A 23,083-nucleotide genomic window follows, 5' to 3' on the forward strand; every position below is an offset into this window, starting at 1 on the left:
AGGACCCCCGTACCCCAGGACCCCAGGACCCCCAGACCCCCGGACACCCACCCTGCTCATCATGTTCATTCCAGTGGAAGTCATCTTTCTGCTGGTTCTGCTGCTGCTGCTGCTGCTGCTGCTGCTGTACTTCCTTCTGCACCAAACTGTACCCTACCTGGTTTAACCCTTTCCTTTTATACCTGACCCCCCAGGCCGGCCCTTTGTCCAAACCGCCTGAGCCAGCAGCACCTGTCATGGAAATGTGCCGAACACGGACTGTTTCCGGGGGCCCAGAAAGCCTTTCAGAGGCCGTTTCTGGTCCAGGATGAAAGGGTTAACTCTGTTCATTCAGGAGGGGGTACAGTGTTCGGTCAGCAACAACAGTTGTGTCTGTTGTTCGGGTCTTTTTGTCTGTTTTTTTTTCTTTGTCTGCCTGCAGAGTTCTCTTTGAATCTCGTGTTAATGAAAAACGCAGCAAAAGTCTTCTGGAAACATTCAGAACATTGAATTCAATCATCGGTCGTTCACACAACATTTTTAAGTTAAAGTTTATCGGTTTAGTTTGACATTTGTACAGTTAACACAACATAAACAAACAACCAATAATAAAAAAGGAATATGCAGAAGCTTATTTGATGCCTTTCCTTAAAAACTGATCAATGTCCATCTGGTCAGTTTGACAAGAAAACTATTTATAAACAGATATAAGTAAATCAAATCCTTTTACAAAAGTGCTTTTATAATCATTTATACATTTATGTTTTAAACCTTTTTAAACTGCAAAAGCAAAGTACTTTATTTGAATTAATCACTTAATTCATCCTATAATTATAATAACTAATCAACTAACAAAATAACCAATAATCAAACATAACTAATGAAATATAAGTAATAATAATGTAATAATAATCGTTTAAGTTTTGATAAAAAATAAATGAAAAAATGCAATATTCAGCAGCCTTTCTTAATCAATATGAGATTTCCAGGACGATTTATCATCACTTATTAATCCTAAAAACTTTACTTCTTTAACATATTGGATTTCTGCACCATTTAAATATAATTTAACATTTCCAACCTTTCTATTACCAGAAAATAAAATCATAAATTTAGTTTTGTTTTAATTTCGAGATAACTTACTATAATCAAAACATTTCTTAATTCTTGTTCAGCAACATTCAGCAACTCATAAATGTTTTGTCCTGAGCAAAACACATTAGTATCATCAGCAAACATAATGAATCTTAAAGTTGTTGACATTAAAAAAATAGACTGAACCTTGTGGAACTCCACAAAAAAATATTTTCTTAATCAGAATCTGCATTATTAATGGTTACATACTGAACCTGATTTTCCAAGGAACTACTCAACCAATGATTAGTTTTACCCTGAAGGGGTCACAGAGTTGCTGGAGCCTATCCTGCTACTGTTCACTGAGACAAACTACTACACCAAAACATTAAAATGTCTGAATGCAAAAGCTTACAGACAGGAGTTTGAGAAAAAGCTGTAAGGAAAAAATGAAAGAAATCAGTGAAACGTAAAGATGATTTCTGGAATGATGTCATGTTTTCTTATCAGAATTTCATTTTTGTTATTTGATGTCCTCTACAGTCACTCTCTTGTCATCTTTTAGTCTATTTTTAAAGCTTTAAAACATTAGGATTATGATGTTTTTAGCCATAATATTAAAAACTGTGTTTTCGTTGTTTCTGAAGAGCGGATTGAGTTCATCAGAAATAATATTCCTCAAATTTCCGCTGACAGAAAGTTCAAACTGGAGAATGATCTACAACAATTCTGAATGAATATATACGAGTATTCATTAAACTTTTGCTGTTTTTACATTTAATTTTCTAGTTGAGGTTCAAACGTTGTGGTGTGGTGATCCTGCATGATGTTAAACTGTCAATTACCACTAAAACATATGATGTTTGATGTTTTCAGAGACTGTTCTGGGAATCAAAGTTTGTAAAACTCTTTCTGCATTTAAATTGAATTCAGTACAAAATCAAAATGTACCTTTTAAAGTTTATTTTGTGGACTTTTCAGAACTGCTTTGTTTGTGTAGAGTCACGCTGGAGGATTCTTAAGGATCCTCAGCTCGTTTTTGGGACTTCTGGAAAAAATTCTGCTTAAGTTTGATCCAAACGGAGGAGACCACAAACTATTAACGATTTTTAAAACAAGTTTTTAGCATATTCAGTAGTTAGTCAATTTCTTTCTTGTTAAAAAATCAAAACAAAAAAAAACTAAATTAAAAAAAAAAAATCACTCTAGACACTTTATTATTTTTAAGTTTATTTAGGAATTAATTAAAAAAAAACTTGCTGATCAGCTTAAGATCATTAACAAAAATATCATTTTATTTGAAGTTTTTAAAGAAAACGTATTTCATTCTTTTAAAACGTAAATTTTGAAACTTAAAGCAGCACAGATTACCCAAAAAAACATGTCAGTCATTCGGAATAGTTGCTAACTTTTAACTATAGCCATGTTATGGTGCATATAAAATTAAAATTATGACTAATAACAAACCTAAATTGATTAAAATCTTTAGAATCGTCAAGTTGCAACCTTTTAAAGGTTAAAAACAAAAATTGAGATACAAACTTTGCAGAATATGTTTTTTATTGATCTAAATTTCTACATTGTTACTGAAAATGCAAATCATCTTTCAATGTGAGTAGGACATTTTATATAAAAGTACAAAATTTGGACAAGAAAAAACAATTGTGAATTTAATTAAACCTGTAAATATTCCTGCATAAAGTACCTTCTTTTTATAAATAGTATCTCCATATATAATACTAAAGCTATCTTCTGTTTTTTAATTATATTTTTTACAATATTACATTTTATATTTATTTGGTTTTTTTAATGGTAAAATCTTATACTTGGCTGATTTTATATCTTTCCAATTCTTTAAAAGAAAATTTTTATAACTAACTGCAAATGCCGTAAAATGTTTTAAAGTGGGCTAATTGTGAAATTCTAAAATTCTTAACTTTGTTGTAGATTATTTTACAGTTAATTATCCTCCACCAGCTGCAATCCCCCCTCTGACCACGTGGGGCCGCTGTGACACAGCCGGGTCATTTACTTAGCAACGTAACCTCTGTTGTCAGGCGTTGCTAAGGAAGTCGGTCCGCAAGAGTTTTAAAAAAAGGTGGCCTGAAGCTCCGTGTTCTGAGGAGGTAAGAACGCTCCGAGTTAGTAACCATAAAAGTACAACTTAAACGAAAAGATAAATGTTTGGATTATTTAGAAACAAGCGCTGCCATTTTTGTTAGCTTAGCTAGCTTGTTATGTAGTACTTTAGCTCTGCTAACAACACCAAAAGTAATTATTCAATCGGCGCGGACGATTATCCAAACATCTAAAGTTTGACTTTCTTGTAGTAGCAGGTGTAGAATAAGTTAAAATGCTAGTAATAATTATAATGTTGTTATATTTCGGGTGTTATTTTCGGAGACAAAAAGCGATTGAAGCTAACCTAGCTAACAGCACGTTCTATTCACGCTTTAAAGTGAACTTTAGTTTAGATTTGAACATTTTTTCGATGGAGAACCGCTGGTATCAGAGCTCGGTTTGGGATAGATCTGTTTCTGAAACGTCGGACCCTCTCGGGTTGTTGTTTGTGTCTGCAGGTGAGAAGCTGCAGCTGATGTGGGTCATGAGGAGAGGATGAGTGAGGATGGAGAGAACGGACCCCCTCATCTGTCCAGCCCTGCCAAAGGGAACTCCGTTTCCCATGAGCGTACGAGACTCCCGACCCCCCTAACTGCTAGAAGACTGTCCAAAAAGAATGAGGATTCTGGGGGAGAGGTCACCACATTTCAGCCCAGACCTCCTTCACTCCCAAAGCTGACCAGGTTCGTCAAAAGCGTCTCCTTAGAGGAGAGAGCCAGGAGGGTCCACAGCAGCCAGGAGAGTCTGAGCGACCGAGCGGAGACCGGCTCCTCCACCGACTCGCTCAGAGAAGACCCGGCGGCTCGGCTCGTCTTCAGGAACCACCGGGAATCCCCAGAGTGCAGAGAGAGCAGCCTGTCGGGGAGCGACGGCGGCGAGGAGAGAGCCGGCGTGGTGCGGCTGTCACCTCTGCAGCCCAGAGGGCCGCTGCCCGCTCTGGACAGGAGCATCGCGTCCGCCCCTTTAAGGACCACTAATAGGATTGACAGAGATTGTTTGGATTATAAAATGCCGGGCAAACAGAAGTTAGGAGAGAGATCTCACAGCCAGCTGGAGAACATGGGCTCGGATGATATCTCCGTGGACACCCTGAGGTCCGTCTACAGCGTCCTGAGCCCCATCAGACCCCAGGACATGAGGAGCAGGTGCGCTTGGCTCAGCAGGTCATGGAGGCATCACAGAGTCTGAAAGCAGTTCTGACCTTTGACATCTCTTCATGTTCGTTCTCCTCTCCAGGAGCTTCTTGGAGGGCAGCGTTCTGGGGAGCAGCGCCCTACTCGGCGCCGAGGAGCTGGACCGTTATTTCCCGAACCGGATGCTGGGCATCTACGTCGTCACATGGAACATGCAGGGGGAACGGGTTAGACACGGGATGGCTGCAGGACGCTACCCCACAGCCCTCAGCGGAGCTCAAACCCTCCTTTCTGTGTTTCCACAGTGTATTCCAGCCAACCTGAACGACCTCCTCCTCCCTACAGACTCAGAGTTTGCGCAGGATTTCTACGTCGTGGGCGTTCAGGAGGGATGCCAGGATAAGTACGTCCGATTGTGTTTGTGTCTCGAGGAGGTCGGTGTGTGTAAACGGCTGTGTGTGTCTGCAGGAGGGAGTGGGAGATCTGTATCCAGGAAACTCTGGGACCTCACTATGTGATGCTGTACGCAGCTTCACACGGCGTTTTATACCTGAATGTGTTCACAAGGAGGGACCTGATATGGTTCTGTTCAGGTCTGTATGAGTTTTATGTGCAGATTTGAGCTCAGATTTATATTATTTACTGTCAGTTTTAGAGGCTTTACATATAAAGTTTGATTTTGTTCGATGTGGGCTGGAGGTCCTCATGGTGGTTTTGAAGGCTGACCCCCCAGCTTTGGTTCAATGGGAGCCACGCCCTCCAGCACCACAAATGAAATGAATAAAACAAAGATCCACAAACACACAGAAGTCCCACTCTGACAGAAATAAAACAGAACGAAGAAAAAAAAACAAATTCGGCCACACCCGTAAAGCCCCCAGACTCAAAATAAAACTTCTTTCCCCAAAGAAGTTTTTAACCAAATATGAGTGTCTACACAAAATATGGCGCGCTAGCCGCTCCAAACGAATGTTGGTATCACAAAATGTAGTGTACTGCACTGAACAGAACTAAACAGGATTTAGGTTAACAGGTTTTCACTCCACAAAACCCTAACAATGCACTTCAGGTTCTAGATTGGAATGTCAAAGGGGCATCAGGAGCAGCTGGGTTGGCTTTCCAGCTCCTAACCCCGCATTCACAACTGCATTAGCTGCACCTTCATGAGGAGATGCTCCGCCTTCTTCACCTAAAGAAGGAGTGTCACATCCTCTGTGGCAACCCCAGTTTTGAGGAATACAATGGGGTCTGCCCCGTCTGCAGTAAACTTCTGCCCCGCCTCCGTCTGAGTGTGGTTAGGGGCATCGGTAAGACCTGCAGCAGCCTCCACTCCCACACTGTCGTCCCCAAACTTTTTCTTCTGAGGGCCACTTAAAATGTTCTTCTCTGATGGGGGGCTGGGGTCGGTTCGTGGGCCAACAGAGAAACTGTAACAATCACAGCCTAAACATAAACAGGTTTCCAGAAAGCCGCACATAACCAAATTTTAATTATTAATTCCTGTAATTTTCATAGAAAAAAGCCAGATTAGCCAAAACAGCTAGAATGTAGCTGAAATATTAGTTAAATACAAACTTTGCAAAAAAACTGCTAAAATGTCCAATTTAGCCAAAACAGTTAGCATAAGGCTAACATATTAGCGAAATGCCAAATTAGCCTAAAAAAAAAAAAAACTTAAAAAAAAGCCCAGATTAACCAAAACAGCCAGCATGTAGCAGAAATACGAACTAAATGTTCTATGTGGGTCTCTACCGATGTATCTGATAGTGTGTGTGTTGGGGGCTGGGCCTGTTCCGGCCCGCGGGCCGTAGTTCTGGGGCCCCTGGCCTACACCACCTCCAGCTGATTTCTCCAGCCTGACGGTTGGAAAACTTCCTGCTTAAATAAATGATGTTCATGGAACAAAAGGGAAAACAAACGACAAAACTCTAACCTCCCTAGTCTAACATGAAGTAAATGTGTCCTAAAGAAAACGGCAGTTCACCCTTTCAGCTTCACTTGAAACAGAACCAACACCAAACTAAACCACACAGAGTGGGACTAAAATACCACAAAACTACAAAGTGCAACACAAACTAAAAACAGGTGGAGAAGAGCATCAAGCTGCAGTGGAGACTGGCTGTAGCTCTTCTCATGAAGTTTGCTCCACCTGCTTTGGTCCAATGGGAGCCACGCCCTCCAGCACCACACCTGAAATGAATCTACAAGCACACAGAAGTCTCACTCTGACAGAAATAAAACAAAACCAGCCGTAACAGATATTTCTGACACTAATTGGAGAAGTGAATATTCTTTATAAGACTGTTTTTTAAATCATCAAAGAAAACATTGAGAAAACATCTTAGTCGCTTTATAAAAATCAAAAGTAACAAACAATTCTGCCTGTTTGAATTTGTGAAGAACATTGATGCTCAAACTGATAAATGAAACCAAATCTGTCTTTGTTGCCTCCCGCAGCGCCGGAGCACTCGACCGTCACCACCAGGATCATCTCTCAGATCAAAACCAAAGGAGCTTTAGGGATCGCTTTGACTTTCTTTGGAACCTCGTTTTTGTTCATCACGTCTCACTTCACCTGTGAGTTCTGAGTCTGGAGATCCACCCGAGTCACGGCTGGGATTCTCACTAAAACCATCTGGTTCCTCTTCCAGCCGGAGACGCCAAAGTCTACGAGCGAGTTCTGGATTACAACAAGATCATCGAGGCGCTGACTCTTCCCAAAAACCTTCCAGACACCAATCCCTACCGCTCGGATATATGTAAGTCTTCAATCCTCAACATGAAACCGCTGTGACCTGTGATGACCTGTGGTGACCTGTGGTGACCTGTGATGACCTGTGAGCCTCACATTGTTTCCTGTTCCTGCAGCCGACGTCACCTCACGCTTCGATCAGGTCTTCTGGTTCGGAGATTTCAACTTCCGGCTGAGTAAAGAGCGAGCCGACGTGGAGGCCATCATGGCGCGGACAGTAGGGGGCGATATGAGCGCTCTGCTGGAGCACGACCAGCTCTCCCAGGAACTGAAGAACGGTGAGACAAACGAAGCTTCACCTTTCAGACGTCCTACTAAACATGAAGAGTCACGTGTGTCCGTTCATCTGCAGGGTCGATCTTCAAAGGCTTCAGAGAAGCACCGATCCGCTTCTTTCCCACCTACAAGTTTGACATCGGCTGTGATCAGTATGACACCACCTCCAAACAGAGGACGCCGTCGTACACGGTAAGACCACCGCGGGCCGGGCAAGTGACGGTCAGAAGTGGATCTGAGGTCTTCTGCGTTTCCGTCCACAGGACAGAATCCTGTTCAAGAGCAGGAACCCCACAGAGATCAAGGTGGTCAAATACAACAGCTGCTCCAGCGTCAAGACGTCCGACCACCGGCCCGTCATCGGGGTCTTCCAGGTCAAACTCCGGCCAGGGAGAGACAAGTGAGTCCATCCGACTGCGACGGCATCACGGTCAATGTCTGTCAGAGCGTCTCACTGAGAAACGAGGTTTCTTTATGACTCGAGGTGACTGGAGCTGCAAGGTTCTAACGTCTCCACTTTTAGATCACATTCAAAGCTTCAGGTCAGATGTCCTAAAAGATCTCATAAAAGGAGGAACTACTTTACCGGATTGATTTATAAAAGAAGAAAAGAGAAAGTTCAAACTTCTTTGTACCTTTAATAGGAGAGCTTTAAAGTCAAATACTAAATGTTTGGAGTCAAATAAGGATCCACTGAAAGTGAATAATAAACCAGATTTTAAATAAAAAAAAAATAATTGGAAGTTTAAACTCTAAAGTACACATTGTAAACTTAAAAACAGTTTTAACCCTTTAATACCTGTTGTGACAAAAATGTGACAAACCACTTCAGCTCCTAAATGACCTCAATGTTGCATCTCCTGCAAAGCAAAAACCAAAGGGATTTATTTTACTCATAGAGTTTACAGTGGAAAATACATAGTAAACCAGAAAAGAAATATTGAGAGTAAAAAATAGTAAATACCAAACAGCTTAAAACTTAAAAAAAGTAATGAACTTTTGAAATAAAACATTGAACATTTGAAAGTATCAATGTAAACCTGAAAAGAAGAAAAAGCGTAAATGGGATTATCCTTTAGGAAATATTGAAAATGTGAAAACAATTCACTTCAAAATATTTATATTTTAAATTTCGAGGAATTCTGAAAACTAAATCAAAGAGTGTGACCAAAAGGAAAAACTGTGTTTTTTTTAACATCTCTCTCGATCCTCGCTTTGCTACAGAAGCCAAGGAGCAGCCGACGTTCCTTTTCTATCTTTATTTCGGTTTTCTGGTGATACCGAGATAATGGAGAATGAACTGTAGCGTCTCTCTCTCCCTTCACCGCTCTGAGACGGCGAGACATTTCCTGTTTGAACTCTCTTCATTCACAGCAACAACAGCAGAAGAAAACAGTTATTTGTAGTTTTTGGACAAAAGCGATCTTTTATTTTAATAAAAGAGCCAGAGAACGAACGTCAGTCTGACAGGTATAAAGCAGCAGCAGCTCACCTTCTATAGGGGGCGGAGCCAAACGGAGCTGTCTCCTAAGAGAAATCCAAAGAGGAAACTGATCATCATTTTATTTTGGGATGGGGACCGACATTAATTTCCCACAATAACAAGCTCCAGAATTGTATAAAAATTGCGGAAACTCAACGGTTCACCTCAAAAGCCCCGCCCCCGACATCGCAGGAGGTGAGCAGTTCTGAGTGGACAGACACGCCCCCTCATGTGTAGATTCCAGTTGATCTGACCCGAAATCCAGCTGGATCAAATTTCTCCCCCAAAATATGATTTATTATTTTACAAACACAATAAAGAAAATTTATGAGAAAAAAACCCAGAATTCCATGAAAAATGTCAAATAGACAACAGAGCTCGCCGGAGAGAAAGTCTTGTTTTTTGGGCTCCCTGACAGTTGAAGACATTAGAAAGATCATCCTGGAGCTGTGAGGTCTGGGATGTTCCTCCATCAACAGAAATATGTGGGAGCCAAAGAAATCTGGGACTTTAGCCTGGATTTCTTTGGTATTTTCATCCAAAAACATGTTGGTTAGTTTGAAGACAAATTTTATTTTTGTTGTTTTGATGTAACAACAACTAAAACTTTCATTCTATGTTGTAAAAACAGTTTGTGAGTTTCCACAGCAAAATGAATCCCATTTTCCAGATGGAATTTACCGTTTTTGGATGATTTTATGTCTAGAGTGAATAAAACATGAAACAATGACTAAATAAAAGTAGAGTCACATAGGAGAGGTTGTGTTGATTAAAATACCAAATAAGCACTGAAAATACAGAGGTAAAGTCAAAAGTAAAATTAAAAAAGTTTTAGGCCCTTAAAGGGTTACAAATACATTTTCTTAATGTACAATTTTTTGTGTGATTTCATATTGTGATTATTTGCGATTAATTTTTCCCAGATTTGCAATTAATAAGTTATTTTTTTATAATCGAAAAATTTAAAAAACAAACTTGGGAAGGATTTTTTTGCTGTTGTTGAGAGGTGTTGGTGTGAGCCGTTATGACCTGCAGTAACTACAAAATAAAGAGACATAAAGCAGGTAAAGTCTCAGAACAGTAAAGGGACAGAGGGACGCTGCAGTATGTTTTTCATCATCTGGTTGAAAACAATAAAAAATAAAAAAAACAGGGCAGTCTGTCTGCGGCTTCCATACTTTGCTATAGATTTTCTTAAATTAAAAGTTCCAGATTTTTTTTATTTCAAATGTAGAATATTTAATGTTTAAAACCGTTTCCAAATCTTCCATCTGTGGTTTTTCCCTCCCCTGGAGCGGATCCTGATTTCTCACTCCTGTTTCCACATGGGGTCAGCGTTCCCCTGTGTGCGGGCCAGTTCGACAGAGCTCTGTACCTGGAGGGCATCAAGAGGAGGATGGCTGCCCGAGAGCTGAGGAGAGCCAAAGAGAGGATGACCAGCACCAGCACCGTCTGCAGCGTCTGCTGACCCGCCGGACCAGAACCAACCTGTGCCTCAGCTGGACCCGGACCAAAAGGAAAACCAAGCTGTCTTAAGAGAGTCCAGCTGGACTCACAGGCCTGTACGAGGACTGACCAGACCTTCTTCTGAGGTCAGGAGGAACCTGAAGAACGCCTTGTGGTTTCTCACCGTCTGAAGTGACTTGAATCTGTGTGTTTACCAGCTGAGAAGAACGAGGACCAATCAGGGAGACTTCTGCTCTTCTGTGGTCACAAACCCTAAACTCTGCCTTACTTCTCATCTCAATGATAAACCCATAAACTGTCCGTCAGGACGTAGCAAACTGTCATGAAAAGCAAAAAGAAAGAAGTGCCTGTGGGTCACTTTCCTCATAACCATCATGTAACCTGCTCGTGTAATCAGACATTTGTGGTAAACACATGGAGGGGACTAAACTGTAAACAGAAGGAAGACGCTTTTGTAAAAGAGGACCACGTTTTCTCCAGAGACTTTAGGTCAAATTTAAGGACAAAATCCAAAAAGATGCAAAATATTTACAGTTCTTTAATTTTAAACACAAAGAAAACACGTTTTTTTAGTCCTGAAGAATTTCTGACCAATTAAAGATTTCAAATCCAAGTTTGAGGTTTTAAAACAGACCAAAATAAAAGTCCTGTATATATGTAGCTTCCAGATTTTTTTATTTTTTTAACTTGTACTAAACTGCATTGTTAACAAAAGATCAATATTTATTATTCTGTGAATGACTCGTGTATCTCATAAGAACAAAAACTGACATAAAAAAACAAAAAAAACATCTGACGTCTTGAATTTTTTTTACATTTGACCCACAGCTGAACCACAAACTCACTACAGTAAATGTTGGGAAAAAGTTCAAACTTTTCATGATTCCTTTTGCAGAAAATTCTCCTTTGCTTTGAAAGCAAACCTGAGGGAACAGTAAACATGAATTTATCTCACACTTCCTGTGTGGACTCACACATTAAAACATTCACTTTTATTTTGAAGGGGAGAGGAAGATGTTTCGGGGTCAAAGCGTTTCTTCAAAACCAAACTGGAGCGCAGATCCAGAAGATGATCGGCTGATTACTGTGGAGCAGAATCTGAAGCTTTAACCCCCCCTGGTGTTTTTGCCCCGCCCCTCCCAGACTCATCTGTGCCGAGTTCAGAGGTGGGAGGGGCCACTAGTGTAAAAGTCCGGTCCATCCGCCGCCCGCCGTTTTGGTTTACCGGAAGAGGCGGTACATGCGCGGCAGCCGCCCGTCTTTGCTGGACAGCGCGGCCTGAATGTGCTCGTAGGACGGCAGCTCCGTCAGGTCGCCCAGCGCCGCCACGGCCGGTTTGCTGCGCAGCATCTTGGTGGTCACCCTCTTGATGTCGCTGGCCGTCACTTTACCTGTAAACCAGGAAATGGCGTTTAAGTCAGAGGCTGGGGTCAATCTTGCAGCAAACAGGGACGCAAGCGGCTCATGTTTCCCCCACTGCCCTCTTCTGACCCCCACACTGGATGAGTGACTGCTGCACGCCCCAAACCCCCCCGTGTTTAGAGCTGCATGTGGCAGGTTCAAGAAGAAAAAACTATTTTCAAAATGGTGGCTTTTTTTGTTAGTTATATGTCCATAGCAACCATTTTATTTTTTGGTCACCTGGTGGAGATGAACAGATCGACGCAAGTTCTAGAAGAATCGGCAAAAGTAAACTTTTGGGTTTCCTTAGCAACGGAGGTTTCTATGGGGTCAAATCAGGAAATGGTTAAAGTGAGCAACAAAAAAAAAAACAGATTGTAAAACCTGAAAGTAGTTTTAACCTCAAAAGTATATATTAAAAACGTAAAAGGAATCGTTGAATATTTGAAAAATAAAATTGAATATTTGAAAAACTAATATTGAAAACTTGAAAAAAAATGAAAATGAAAAAAAAGTACCGGTAAGGTAAAAAAAAAGTTATTTTGTTTAATGTTTAAAATTATCCTAATTTCCCATGGGGGCGGGGCTTTGAGCTCACTAGCTACCAGGACATGTTTTTTTTCCCAACATTTCAAGTTTTTCAAGATTTCAATTTTATTTTTTCAAATTTTCTATAATTACTTAAAATTTTCAATTTGAATTTGTGAGTTTAAAACTGATATCAAATTATTATTATTTTTAATCTGTTTTTTCGTTTACTTTAATCTGATCCCGATTTGAGCCCACAGGTTTTTGTTAACCACGCCCACATTCCTCACATGTTCATTTCGCCTCAGTCAGTTTGATCCAGAGAAAATTTTACAACAGTACTAGTCCAAAAACATGCGAGCAACACTGGAACGCCACATTTGCGAGCTCGCCATGCTAACGCTGCTAAAAATCTATTACTTATAATTCCTAAATTCTAAAACAGGAAGCTAAGAGTTGATTGATTGTAATCTGTAATTTGTAGGACGATTTTTTTTTTTAAATTTAAGATGGCGGCCTCTTTTCGAGGTCAAAGGTCAATGAAACTATAGTTGTGAACTTAACCTGCTGACATGAACGTGTCTGAATTTCCATGAAGATCAATCAAACAAACATTTTCTTTTCCTTATATTGAGGGAAAATCTCCAAATTTCCCACTTTGCCCCAAAATGACTGTAGGTCTTAGACCGTTTTGGTTTTATTAGTGGATTCTGAAATGTTTTTGGAGCCTATAGGAGATTTAGTCTCCATTCATTGTTGTGATGTCATGGTTTCTGTCTTTAATGAGGCGGCGGTGGCGTTTTTGCTCCGAGAGACTCACTGATCAGCTGGCAGAGCTCGTGAGGGAGCTTCCTGTTCCCCGTGGACAGAACCTGTCGACCAACATCCTCAAAAATAACCGGCCGTGACTCCAGGTTCATCATCAGCATGGACTTGAGCTGAGTCTTGGCTCTCTCTAGCTCCATCTAGAGGGCGGAAGCGGAACATGCTTTCCTTTGAACGGGCTGAGCAGCACCAACATGAGGACAGACTGTGGGGTAAATTACCTCTCCTGCACTCCCACCCATTTGAATGAATTCCCTGGTGATTATTTCCACCATTTCCCGCACCTGAAAGAAGAAGAAAAACATTTAAGATTGTTAGACTGAAATGTTATCTTGTTTTATAACATGGTCCGGGTGAATACTCGATTCTGATTGGCTACAGTAAAAATAATAATGGGCACAGAAAAACAAGTGCTAAGAGGTGAAATGATGCTATGAATGGCTTAACATGACATTTAGCTTAAAAAGCACTTTCCTCGGCGGGTTCGACCTCACACACCAGCTGCAGCAGAGACTAGGTATGGCCAATATATCGTCGCAAGAATCGGTATCACCCGATAATTGCATAATTTAAGATTAGAGAAGCGCTCTGTTTAGCACAGGCACGCTCGCCCCACAAGCATCAGACGCTAGACTGACCTGTCTGGGGTCAGAGCTAGCATGGATGCAGAGCAGGCCGCTGTCCTCGTAGCTGTGGTGGTACGAGGTGGCGTTGTACATCCAGTGATGCCTGCAGACGGTCATAAAATGTTCTTCATCAGCATGAAACTCCTAAACTCTGAACCTGAGGAAGAGCAGGTGGCTGCAGACTGACCTGTTGAGCACATTCAGGTACAGGCGGGTAAACATGCCTTTTCCAGGCCCCCCTGCAGAGAAGGAGCCCCCGCCTCCCATCATCATGTTCAGCACAGCGAACGGGATGAAGTCGTCCTCCTGGAACAGAAGCATTTTCAGCTCTGATGCTTCAGACGGACCATCGTTTGAGCCGCACACCCACCAGGAAGGAGCAGCTCTCCAAGCCGATCATGATGTGGGTGAGCTCCGGGATGGGGGTGGGGCCGAGGCTCACGTCCGACATGTCCTTCTCCGTCTAAATCAGGAGGTCAAACACCGTAACTCTTTCTGTTTTGGTGGAGTGCCGTCAGCAGAGCTGGACTCACCTTGACGATGCCGCCCGTGTACTGAGCTACAGACAGGTCCACGTCGGCCGCAGACCCCTCCCCCCACACGGGCTTGGCCCCCAGCAGGTACCGGCGGGCGCACTCCACCAGCTGCTCGTGCTCGATGCCCACGCCCGCCAGCACCATGCGCTCGGGGCAGTAGTAGCTGCGCAGGTATTTGTGCAGAACTTTGCGGTCGATCTTGTCCACGTTCTCTGCAGGACAAAAGCGAGGGAGTCCCACCGTGTTTCCTCGGTAAGCAGCCTGGAAACAGACGGTAACGTCCACCGTTCATCTTCTTTGAAGTGATAAATACCTTTTTTTTCTAAGTCTTTGTGCTTTTATTTGTTTTTTAATCATTCTGATCTCCTGTTCTAAATAAAGCTATAAATGATGCTGATTAACTGCAGATTATTTTAATTTTCATACATTCAGTAAAAGAAAAACACACAGCAGCCATTCAAGCTAAACAGTAAGAATCGTGGTTTGATCGTCGGATTGCCGCCGCAGTAATAACAGGAAGTCACTCACGGCGTGGATCATCTCGGTGAGTAACGGCTCCGGGTCCGGTCTCATGTTCAGATCTTCCAGCTCGAAGCGCACGGCCATCCGAGTCATCTCGATTTCTTCGTCTGCATTGAAACAAAAACTCGTGTTTCTCACAAATGGACCAGAACTGAAGAAAAACCAGACAGACGGACGAACCGAGGAGGCGTGGCTGCAGGACGGCGTCGGACAGGAGGCTGACCACGGTGTCCAAACCTTTGACCTCAGCGGATACTGCGTACATGGTGGTGTCTCTGCACAGAATCGTGTTCAGCTTAGACCCAGTAAAGCTCTAAACAGAAGAGCTGAGGACTACCTTGATGTTTGGCAGTCACAAATCCCTCCGTGTTTCTCCAGCGTGAGGAGGATTTCATCTTTGCTTCCATACTGTGCTGTGGACTGACCAGAAAGACCTCATCAGCATCAATTTGTACACAGTAAGCTCTTATTTTATAGCAAGTATTTTTGTTTAGCTTACAGAAAAGGCAAGTTTTTCTAAGAAGTGAGCGATTCCACTGGGATACTTTGCTTCATGTCTGGATCCAGAATTCACTAAAACTAAAAGAACAAAGTGTTAGAGATGACAGAGCCAACGACGATCAAATTCCTCTTTTGGTTTGAACTTACTTCCAACTGTACAGAATTGACCAAACTTATTCTGGGAGGCGACTTTAAGGCCGTTTTCTAACGTGGTGATCTTGGTCTCGTATTTTTCCTGACCATCCACGGATGCAAACACGGGTTTGGGGATCCCCGTTAGAGGTGTGGAGAGGGAAATGTTCGGGTAGCCGCTGCCGCTGCTGTACTTCCTGTAGGCTGCGATTCCAAACCTTTTGGAGAAAAGAAGCAGACGGAAATTCAACGATTACGTTGACATCATTTACAGCAGGACTTACAGAAAAAGTGTAACAATTAGAGCCTAAACGTAAACATTTATGGTTTTACAGAAAGCTAAATATCGCTAAATTTAAATAATTCATTTATGTATTCTTCACAGAAAAAAAACAGAAAACATTTTAAAAATAGATAATTAGCATTACCTGTGATTGATTAATAGCTGAAAATGCTTAAATTGATAGCTGAAAACACTGAAGCTGATAGCTGAAAATGCTGAAGCTGCCAATTTAGCCAAAAAAACATAAAAAATTGTAAATTAGCCAAAGCTGTTAGCTGAATGCCAAATTAGACTAAAAAACTGACAAAATGTCTAATTTAGCCAAAAACGTTTGGGGGGCCGAGCCGAATGTGGAGGAGGGCCGGATCCGGCCCGCGGGCCGTAGTTTGGGCCCCCCTGATTTACGGTAATGTAAATGGAAGTTGGAGTCAGATAATGAACTTTTACACAATGGAGTATCTGATTTTTGTCGAGTAATTCATGATTCTCTTCATTTTTGAAGCTTTAACAAACAGTTTGTAGCTGTGGGTTATAGTAGAGCTGCCACGATTGGTCGACTAATCAACGACAAATCGACTAATTTAATAGTTGATTAGTCGTTTTGCACGATTCATTAAAGGTTTACTAAACTATCATCTTAATTATCTTTATTTTTACTCAGTTTAGAGCTCATGATGGTTAAGATGCTTTACTTCCACTTTGCGCATGACTCGATTAGTCGACTAATCGGAATAAATAATTGGTGATTAGTCGACTAATAAAACAATCGTTTGTGGCAGCACTACATTTGAGTGCACACATCATTGATTTTAAAACTTAAAATCGGGTGACAATAAATCGTTTTCTTTAAGATATAAATAAAAAAATCAAATGATCTAAATGTCCGGCTTAAATCCAAAAGGTCTTTTCATATAAAGTTTATAAAAACAGAGTTAATCAAGAACCACTTCGTAATAGGAATGAAGTTAGCCGATTTATTAGTCAAAAAAAGTTTTTAGTTTATTTGACTTAAAACCTTTAAAAAACATTTTTAGAAACATTTACAGAAAATAAATTATTTTTGGAATTACCAAAAGTAATCTGTAAAACATCAGAATTAAACACACTTAACTTGACAAATATGCAGCAGCTTTGTGATCAAATATAACACAATTCATTTGTTTTTGTTACAAAAAAAATGAAGTTCCTTCCATTAAACTAATATTGTGCAAATTAAGTAAGAAAGTTGTTGTGCTAATGTGACCTGAGAATAAAACCCCAGGCAGCAGAAATTATTACATTCAAAATGATCCACTTTTTTGGGAAAAAAAAACATATATTTGTAGCCAATTCCCCTAAAACACATGAACTTGTACTTCTGTCAGATCCTGTTCTAATAATCACATCAACAACTGTTACAAAACCTGCTGTTTGCTAACTCACCACAAACCGGGTCAATAAGTCCCAACCTTACTGACGTAACTTCTTCGTCTGCCCACTTTAACATACCGAACAGGTGTGAACGCCAACCAGGTGTGCTAAAGACACAACAGCGCCACAACAAAGAAGCTACTTTGTAAATAACAACAGTAAACCGGCGCAGCAGCTAACACTTAGCGGCACTTTTTTGGCTAGCACGGCTAATCTTCGAGGACGAACCTCCGTTTGGAGCCTCCTGTCGTCACTTCCCGCTCTGACGGGGGTCTCCGGGACCCCCCGGGATTTACGGCTTCTATGCGTGATCAGCCGGCACGTGCGAGCTTGAGAAAACCTTAAACGTCTTACCTTTGAACTCGACTCCAGCTTCTGCACCTCGACATGTGAGTCGCCATCCTTGCTGTCAATGACCGGAAGTCAACCCGGATGACCCGGATGATTATGAAAGTTTGCCAGGGCTATTTCCGGAGTTTACATTTTATTTTTTATTTATTTACTTACTTATTTACTGCTAGTTTAATTTAAAAAGGGTATTTAAAAATATTTTCATTATTTTTTTAATAAATAATATTTAAACATAATATTTAAAATAAATATTTAAATAACATAATAAATAAACATATTTAAAGAAATAATATGTTATGAATAATTTAACATTATCCTAAATATAATAATATTTTCATTTTTTTGCCTCTATTTATTTATTCCTGTAAGGTTTAATTTAAAAAATGTATTTAAATGTATTTCCATCAATTCTGTTATTTTTTGCCTTCTATTATTTTTTGCCTTTATTTATTTATTTATTTATTTGTCTGTTAATTCATTTGTTTTATTATTTATTGCTGTTGTGGTAATTTTTTATTTATTTAATTGTCATTTAATTCTTTTTTGCATGTATTTGCTTGTTTGTTTGTTTGTTTGTTTCAGGCTTGTAACAAGCTGTAGTTATTTATAAAATATTTAATAAATTATTATTATTGCTTTTATTATTAAAATAATCAATATTTTTATTATTAACAATGGAAGAAGAAAACCAATAAAACAAAAATACAGCTAGATCCACATTTGCGTTGACGGCCTTGACAGAATCTTGGTAGTGAAGAATTTCTTTATGAATAAACTGAACGGAATTCTTTTTCTTCCAGGTGATTTTTCCTTGAAGTTAAGTCATTGCATTCAAACTTATTGTCTTCTCTTTTTTTTAAACTTCTTGAGACTGCAATATGCTTCATGCTATTGTGACCAAATCCTTGCTGGCTTTGCTATAATTCACAGCACAGCAATTAGTGACATTTATACACAACATGTACACAAACAATTCAAACCAAGTATCAGACATGGTGGTGGACAGTTCACAATGTGGGCACCACAGTTTCTACATTTCTAATGTCTCCTGAAAACGTTTGAAACTTCTCTGAATACTCTTTCAATGAAGAAGGACTCATTAACTCAAACAAAGCTTGTGTCTGTATCTCTACAATTTGGACTCAAACGGCTAAATTGATCTTTATAAAAGGCCAGAAAGCCTGGAGCACTTAGTCAGTCAATTCTGATACAAAAACAGGCCAGCTCTCGAATACCTTTAACATTCCCTCTTGATTTTGGACCGCTGTGGAGCTGATAAGAGACCCAGCAGGGCTGTAAGCAGCTGCAGCCGTTTGGACCACACAGCTGCTCACAAGCTCCACAGTCATGTTCTCCACGCTGCAGGCCGCTGTGGTCATGTGTTTTATTTGTCTGCTTTCACAGTCCAGCTCAACCTATGAGCTGCAGGACACCATCCACACCCTGAAAGAGGAAAACCTCCACCTGCAACACCGGCTGGAGAACCTGACTCGAGCTCTCAGAGACCTCAGACACTTGCTGACTGAGCATCCTGGAGGTAGGGGGCAAACTGGATGGAGTTTAGATGTCCAAGAACAGATTTTGAACATTTTCTTTAATGAATGCAGCCTCTGGAGGAGTACATGACCCTGAATATCTGCACGCCTGGAGGGAATGGACCCAACATGGTAAGACCTCGGAGTGAATTCAACTAAAATTGAGCTTCAAATAACATTTATTGGTCTAAAAATTTGCATTTGTTTTAATTTTTTTAGGAATGAGTGTTGAAACTCAGCAGATGTTGGAGCAGGCCCTGTGTTTCAACGACCTCAGTGATGATGCTCAAACCCTCTTCAACCCTCCAGGATTTTTCATCCTTTTTTCTGTGGCTTCTGTTACCGTCACAATGTTGTCTTGACTTTAACTTAAAACATCAACACTGCAGTGAACCAAGTATTTGTTGCTGTTTATAATATTTTATTTCAGATTTTTCTGTTTAGCTTTTCTGATGAAAAAAGGAAGTTTATTTGTACTGTTCTAACAATAGATTACTTTTTCGTTTTAAGCCACATTAAATCAAAACTTCTGTCATTTGTTTTTTGTCATGTTTTTCCTTGAAATTACATAAAGATGATAAATATAATTTCCTCTAAACAAGCCTGTTTACAACTAATTAAAGAACCTTTCTGCTATTTCTAAACTATTTTTAATTTAAATGTGATAAGATTTACCTTAATTGAGCAATTATTTTGCTTTGTATCATTAACAACCTCAGCGAATAAAAAGAAAATCAATACTTTTTTATTTTTTTCATAGTCTTAGATCAGTATGAACAATCAATATTTAAAAAAAATGTTTTTTTTGGGACATTTCTTTTAGCAGATAGTTAAATGATTAAACACACCTTAAGGGTTACAATTAATATTTTACATTTTACAACATGTTACAATTTTGCTTTCTTTCTTCTACTGTATTTACAGCATTTTTAGGCCAACATTGTAAATAAGAAATTGTTCTTAACGTTTTGCCTGGTGAAATAAAGGTTGATGAATTGAAAAAACACCCACAAACAAAGACATGTCACAAACTGCAGCTTGTTTGTGACAATTTTAGTTAAATTTTTGTTTACATTTTTAATTAAATTAAATTTCAATTTAATAAATTTGTTTCATAATTTTTAATTACATGTTTTGGATACATCTAAATTTAAATTTAATAAAAAAATTAAAATTTTTAGATACATTTTGGATAAGTTGTTTTACATGACCAAACATTTTAATCCATTAAATCTTTATATATTTTTGGACAGATTGCGTTTTTTTTATTTGGATTTTTCTTGATTTTTTTTATACATTGTTATATCTTCCCTATTTTAAAAAGTGGTGCCCTTAATTTGAGGACTCAGAGAGTAATTTATGAACTTTGTGCAAACATGATCCTATTTTATTAAAAGTTAATCATTTTTTCCTGATTTATAAAAGACTCTTTTAAATGTTTAACATACAAAACTGTAAAGTCACATACCTTGAATACATAAATCACCTTCCTATGATGTGTTTTTGGTTTTTTGGGGTCTTTCCAAAACAGTTTTGGTTTAGTTCACACTGAATATCGAACATTAAGAAGATTTGAACCATGTGGTGTTTTCTGTAATGTCACCACATATTTTTGAATCTTGTCAAAACATCTTTTACAAAAAAAGTCTAATGTAAGTCAAGTTTGTCTGAAATATTTTTTAAAAATTAAATTCACCAAGTTATTTTAGGTTAATTTTATATGAGAAGAAGTTCAAGTTACACTTCCTGCTTCAGCTAAATTACTTGTTGCTGTCTTCATCCCACAATGCATTTCACCTGCTTTGTCTGCATAATCAAACTCCCCCTTTCTGAATAAATTATAAATCGGTGCATTTGTACTTGAATTTCCATGTGATTATGCTGAACGGACCGGCTATTTACATTTGCAAGGATCTTGCCTGAGCGGAGGGCAGACTGGCTGCTGCGTGTGAAGAAGTGTTATCGTCTCTAACAAATAAACAGCTGCCGTTCTAACTTCTATCTGCTCATTTTAATAACAAAACGTCCCTCTTTACAGCTGAGAGAAATGAAGAGCGGAGAAAATGAAGTAAGCGTCTGCCAGGCGGTATCAATGCTAACATGCTGACCTCTGCCATCTCACACCTAGCTTAGCCTGTTAGCATGCTAATTAGCACCAAACCCTCAAAAGGAGCCGAGATTGAATGTATGTTAATGACTTTAATACATAAATAAATACATAAAATTTACAATCTTGCTGTAAAAAAAAACTACGGTAAGAAACTATAAATATGTAAACAAAAAAAGACAAAAACATAAATTTGGGATGCGTCCAAATTCCCTGCTATATAAGGGATTAGGAATTCCCTAAATCCGGTGGTCTGGAAATTTCTAATAAAAATAATTGGTTCACTTTTGGTCACAACCCAACAAAGTCAATTCAGTCACCAACTTCTCGTGATACGTACGGCGCCATATTGGAGCCAGACGTCACTAGTGAGCAGTGATTGGTTCAAGTCGGTCTAATTCATCGTTTCTATGGCAACCACTCTCACCAATCAGGAATGAGCTTGTTATGAGGCCACGCCCCCATTGCTACACAAAGTCTGTCAATCAAATATTTCTGAATGTTGTATGTGGGAGCCAGCAGGCTCCACCTACTTTTTTTGAGGCATCTGATTGGTCTGTTTATGACTTGAAAAATGTCATTAAAAAAAAGCTGGGATTATTAAGAACACGTTAAAAAATGGAATCAGACTAAATAATGGTTATTCTGACCAATAGAATGACTGAGTAACAGCTGTTCATTTATCTATAGAAGTCTATGTTTTATTTTTTATTTTCAATGTCATTACAACATTTAAAAAAAAAAAAGAAAAGACAGTGCGGGGTCTGCTCAATCAGGAGCAACAAATCCAAAAAGCTTCAATAGTCCAATTGTTTTTATTAATTTCCTATTACATATTTTTTATTTTTTCTATAGAGGCTAGATATGATTTAAGATCTGTTTCTTTAAAATTATTCAGAAAGGGGATTTATTCAATTTTTCTTTGCCAAAATTATGATAAGGTTTCTAAAGAAGTTTCTTGGTTTCTTGGAACCACTTCCTGTTTGGAACTTGATTAGTGAATATAGACCACAATGCATTGCATTTGAACATTTTGTGTTTTAAAAAAAATGCATGCAAATGCATTTTTTGTAATTCCAGTTTTCATCACTAGAACACAGTGAAATCATAAACTTTTTGTAAAATGTTTCTATTTATAAGGTTTTTAATTCTGCATTTGAGTGACGTCATCTCTGGCATTAAAAAAAAAATCCAGGACATTACATAGAATTTGGACTCTATATATATATTGTTATAGTCATTATAGTCAGCTGTTTTACTGAGCTAAGCTGTTCTGCAATACTAGTGTGGATTATAGCATCTGCCTGTTCAATAACGATGCTTAGATCCTGAAGGCCAAAGAGCTTCATCATGACGAAAAGCCTCTAAGGTGTCGTATAAGAGCGCCCTCTGGTGTGTGATTGCTGCATCATGCTGGATTGTTTTTAATAGGGGTGTGTATTGGCAAGAGTCTGGTGATTCAGATCACGATACTCGGCTCATGATGCAATATATCACAATATATGCCAAGACTGAACCTGGACAATTTTTGACTTTTTTTTTTTTTTTTTTTTGAGTATGACTTAAAAAATACCTAAATATTAATCCGTTGTAATAAAATGGTAAAACTGTTTAATGATCACTACATTAAACACAGCAACTGTATCTCACATGTAAGTAGCTTTTACCCTCAAATTCATGGTGTTTTCTTTTTAAATTATGAATTGTTTGCTCTTAAAGGGAACATTCTCTGATTTACACAATAAAATGTTTTTCTGTAAAAGGAAAAAAAAAGGAAAACAAAAGTAAGACGCTGAAGGACGCACATATATAATTAATTAAATTTTGTCATGTTGGCGTTTTAAATCGATGCAAGTATCGTCAAATAGGTATCGCGATATATCGCCTTATCGATTTCCCTAGTTTTTGATGTTTAAGATGTTTTTTCATTTTATTTTTATTTTTTTTTTTTTACGACACATTTTATTTAGGGAACACCAGTTAAACAGTCCATCACTGCAGCCTTTGTTTTCATTTTGTCTTAGTTTGTCAAAACGAAATA

The 23,083-nt window shown here is 39.1% G+C and overlaps 3 protein-coding genes across 3 annotated transcripts in view; 1 reads left to right on the forward strand and 2 right to left on the reverse strand.

Annotated features, from left to right (window-relative positions):
* LOC112148503 (gamma-crystallin M2) overlaps window positions 1–160 on the reverse strand; it is a 1,020-nt gene extending 860 nt beyond the window's left edge. Inside the window, exon 1 of the mRNA XM_024275685.2 lies at window positions 52–160. Coding sequence (XP_024131453.1) covers window positions 52–84 — 33 coding nt within the window. The 5' untranslated portion in view covers window positions 85–160. The remainder of the gene's footprint in view (window positions 1–51) is intronic.
* Window positions 161–3,061: 2,901 nt separating this feature from the next.
* On the forward strand, window positions 3,062–10,625 carry inpp5e (inositol polyphosphate-5-phosphatase E). Its single transcript, XM_024275624.1, has 11 exons — window positions 3,062–3,179; window positions 3,633–4,319; window positions 4,411–4,534; window positions 4,613–4,710; window positions 4,776–4,900; window positions 6,765–6,884; window positions 6,959–7,066; window positions 7,176–7,337; window positions 7,412–7,527; window positions 7,599–7,735; window positions 10,154–10,625. The coding sequence occupies exons 2-11, from the start codon at window positions 3,670–3,672 to the stop codon at window positions 10,284–10,286; spliced, it is 1,773 nt and encodes a 590-aa protein (XP_024131392.1). The 5' UTR covers window positions 3,062–3,179; window positions 3,633–3,669; the 3' UTR covers window positions 10,287–10,625.
* Window positions 10,626–11,152: 527 nt separating this feature from the next.
* On the reverse strand, window positions 11,153–17,501 carry pmpca (peptidase, mitochondrial processing subunit alpha). The gene is made up of 13 exons (XM_024275625.1): window positions 17,404–17,501; window positions 15,372–15,574; window positions 15,223–15,302; window positions 15,061–15,143; window positions 14,904–14,998; window positions 14,730–14,830; window positions 14,199–14,462; window positions 14,036–14,128; window positions 13,853–13,971; window positions 13,678–13,768; window positions 13,261–13,323; window positions 13,035–13,179; window positions 11,153–11,676 (listed from the first exon to the last, which is right to left on the reverse strand). Exons 1-13 carry the CDS (start codon window positions 17,448–17,450, stop codon window positions 11,507–11,509), a joined length of 1,554 nt encoding a protein of 517 aa, XP_024131393.1. The 5' UTR covers window positions 17,451–17,501; the 3' UTR covers window positions 11,153–11,506.
* Between the last annotated feature and the right edge of the window lie 5,582 nt (window positions 17,502–23,083).

This window comes from Oryzias melastigma, linkage group LG9, assembly GCF_002922805.2.
Source record: "Oryzias melastigma strain HK-1 linkage group LG9, ASM292280v2, whole genome shotgun sequence".
Lineage (NCBI taxonomy): Eukaryota > Metazoa > Chordata > Actinopteri > Beloniformes > Adrianichthyidae > Oryzias > Oryzias melastigma.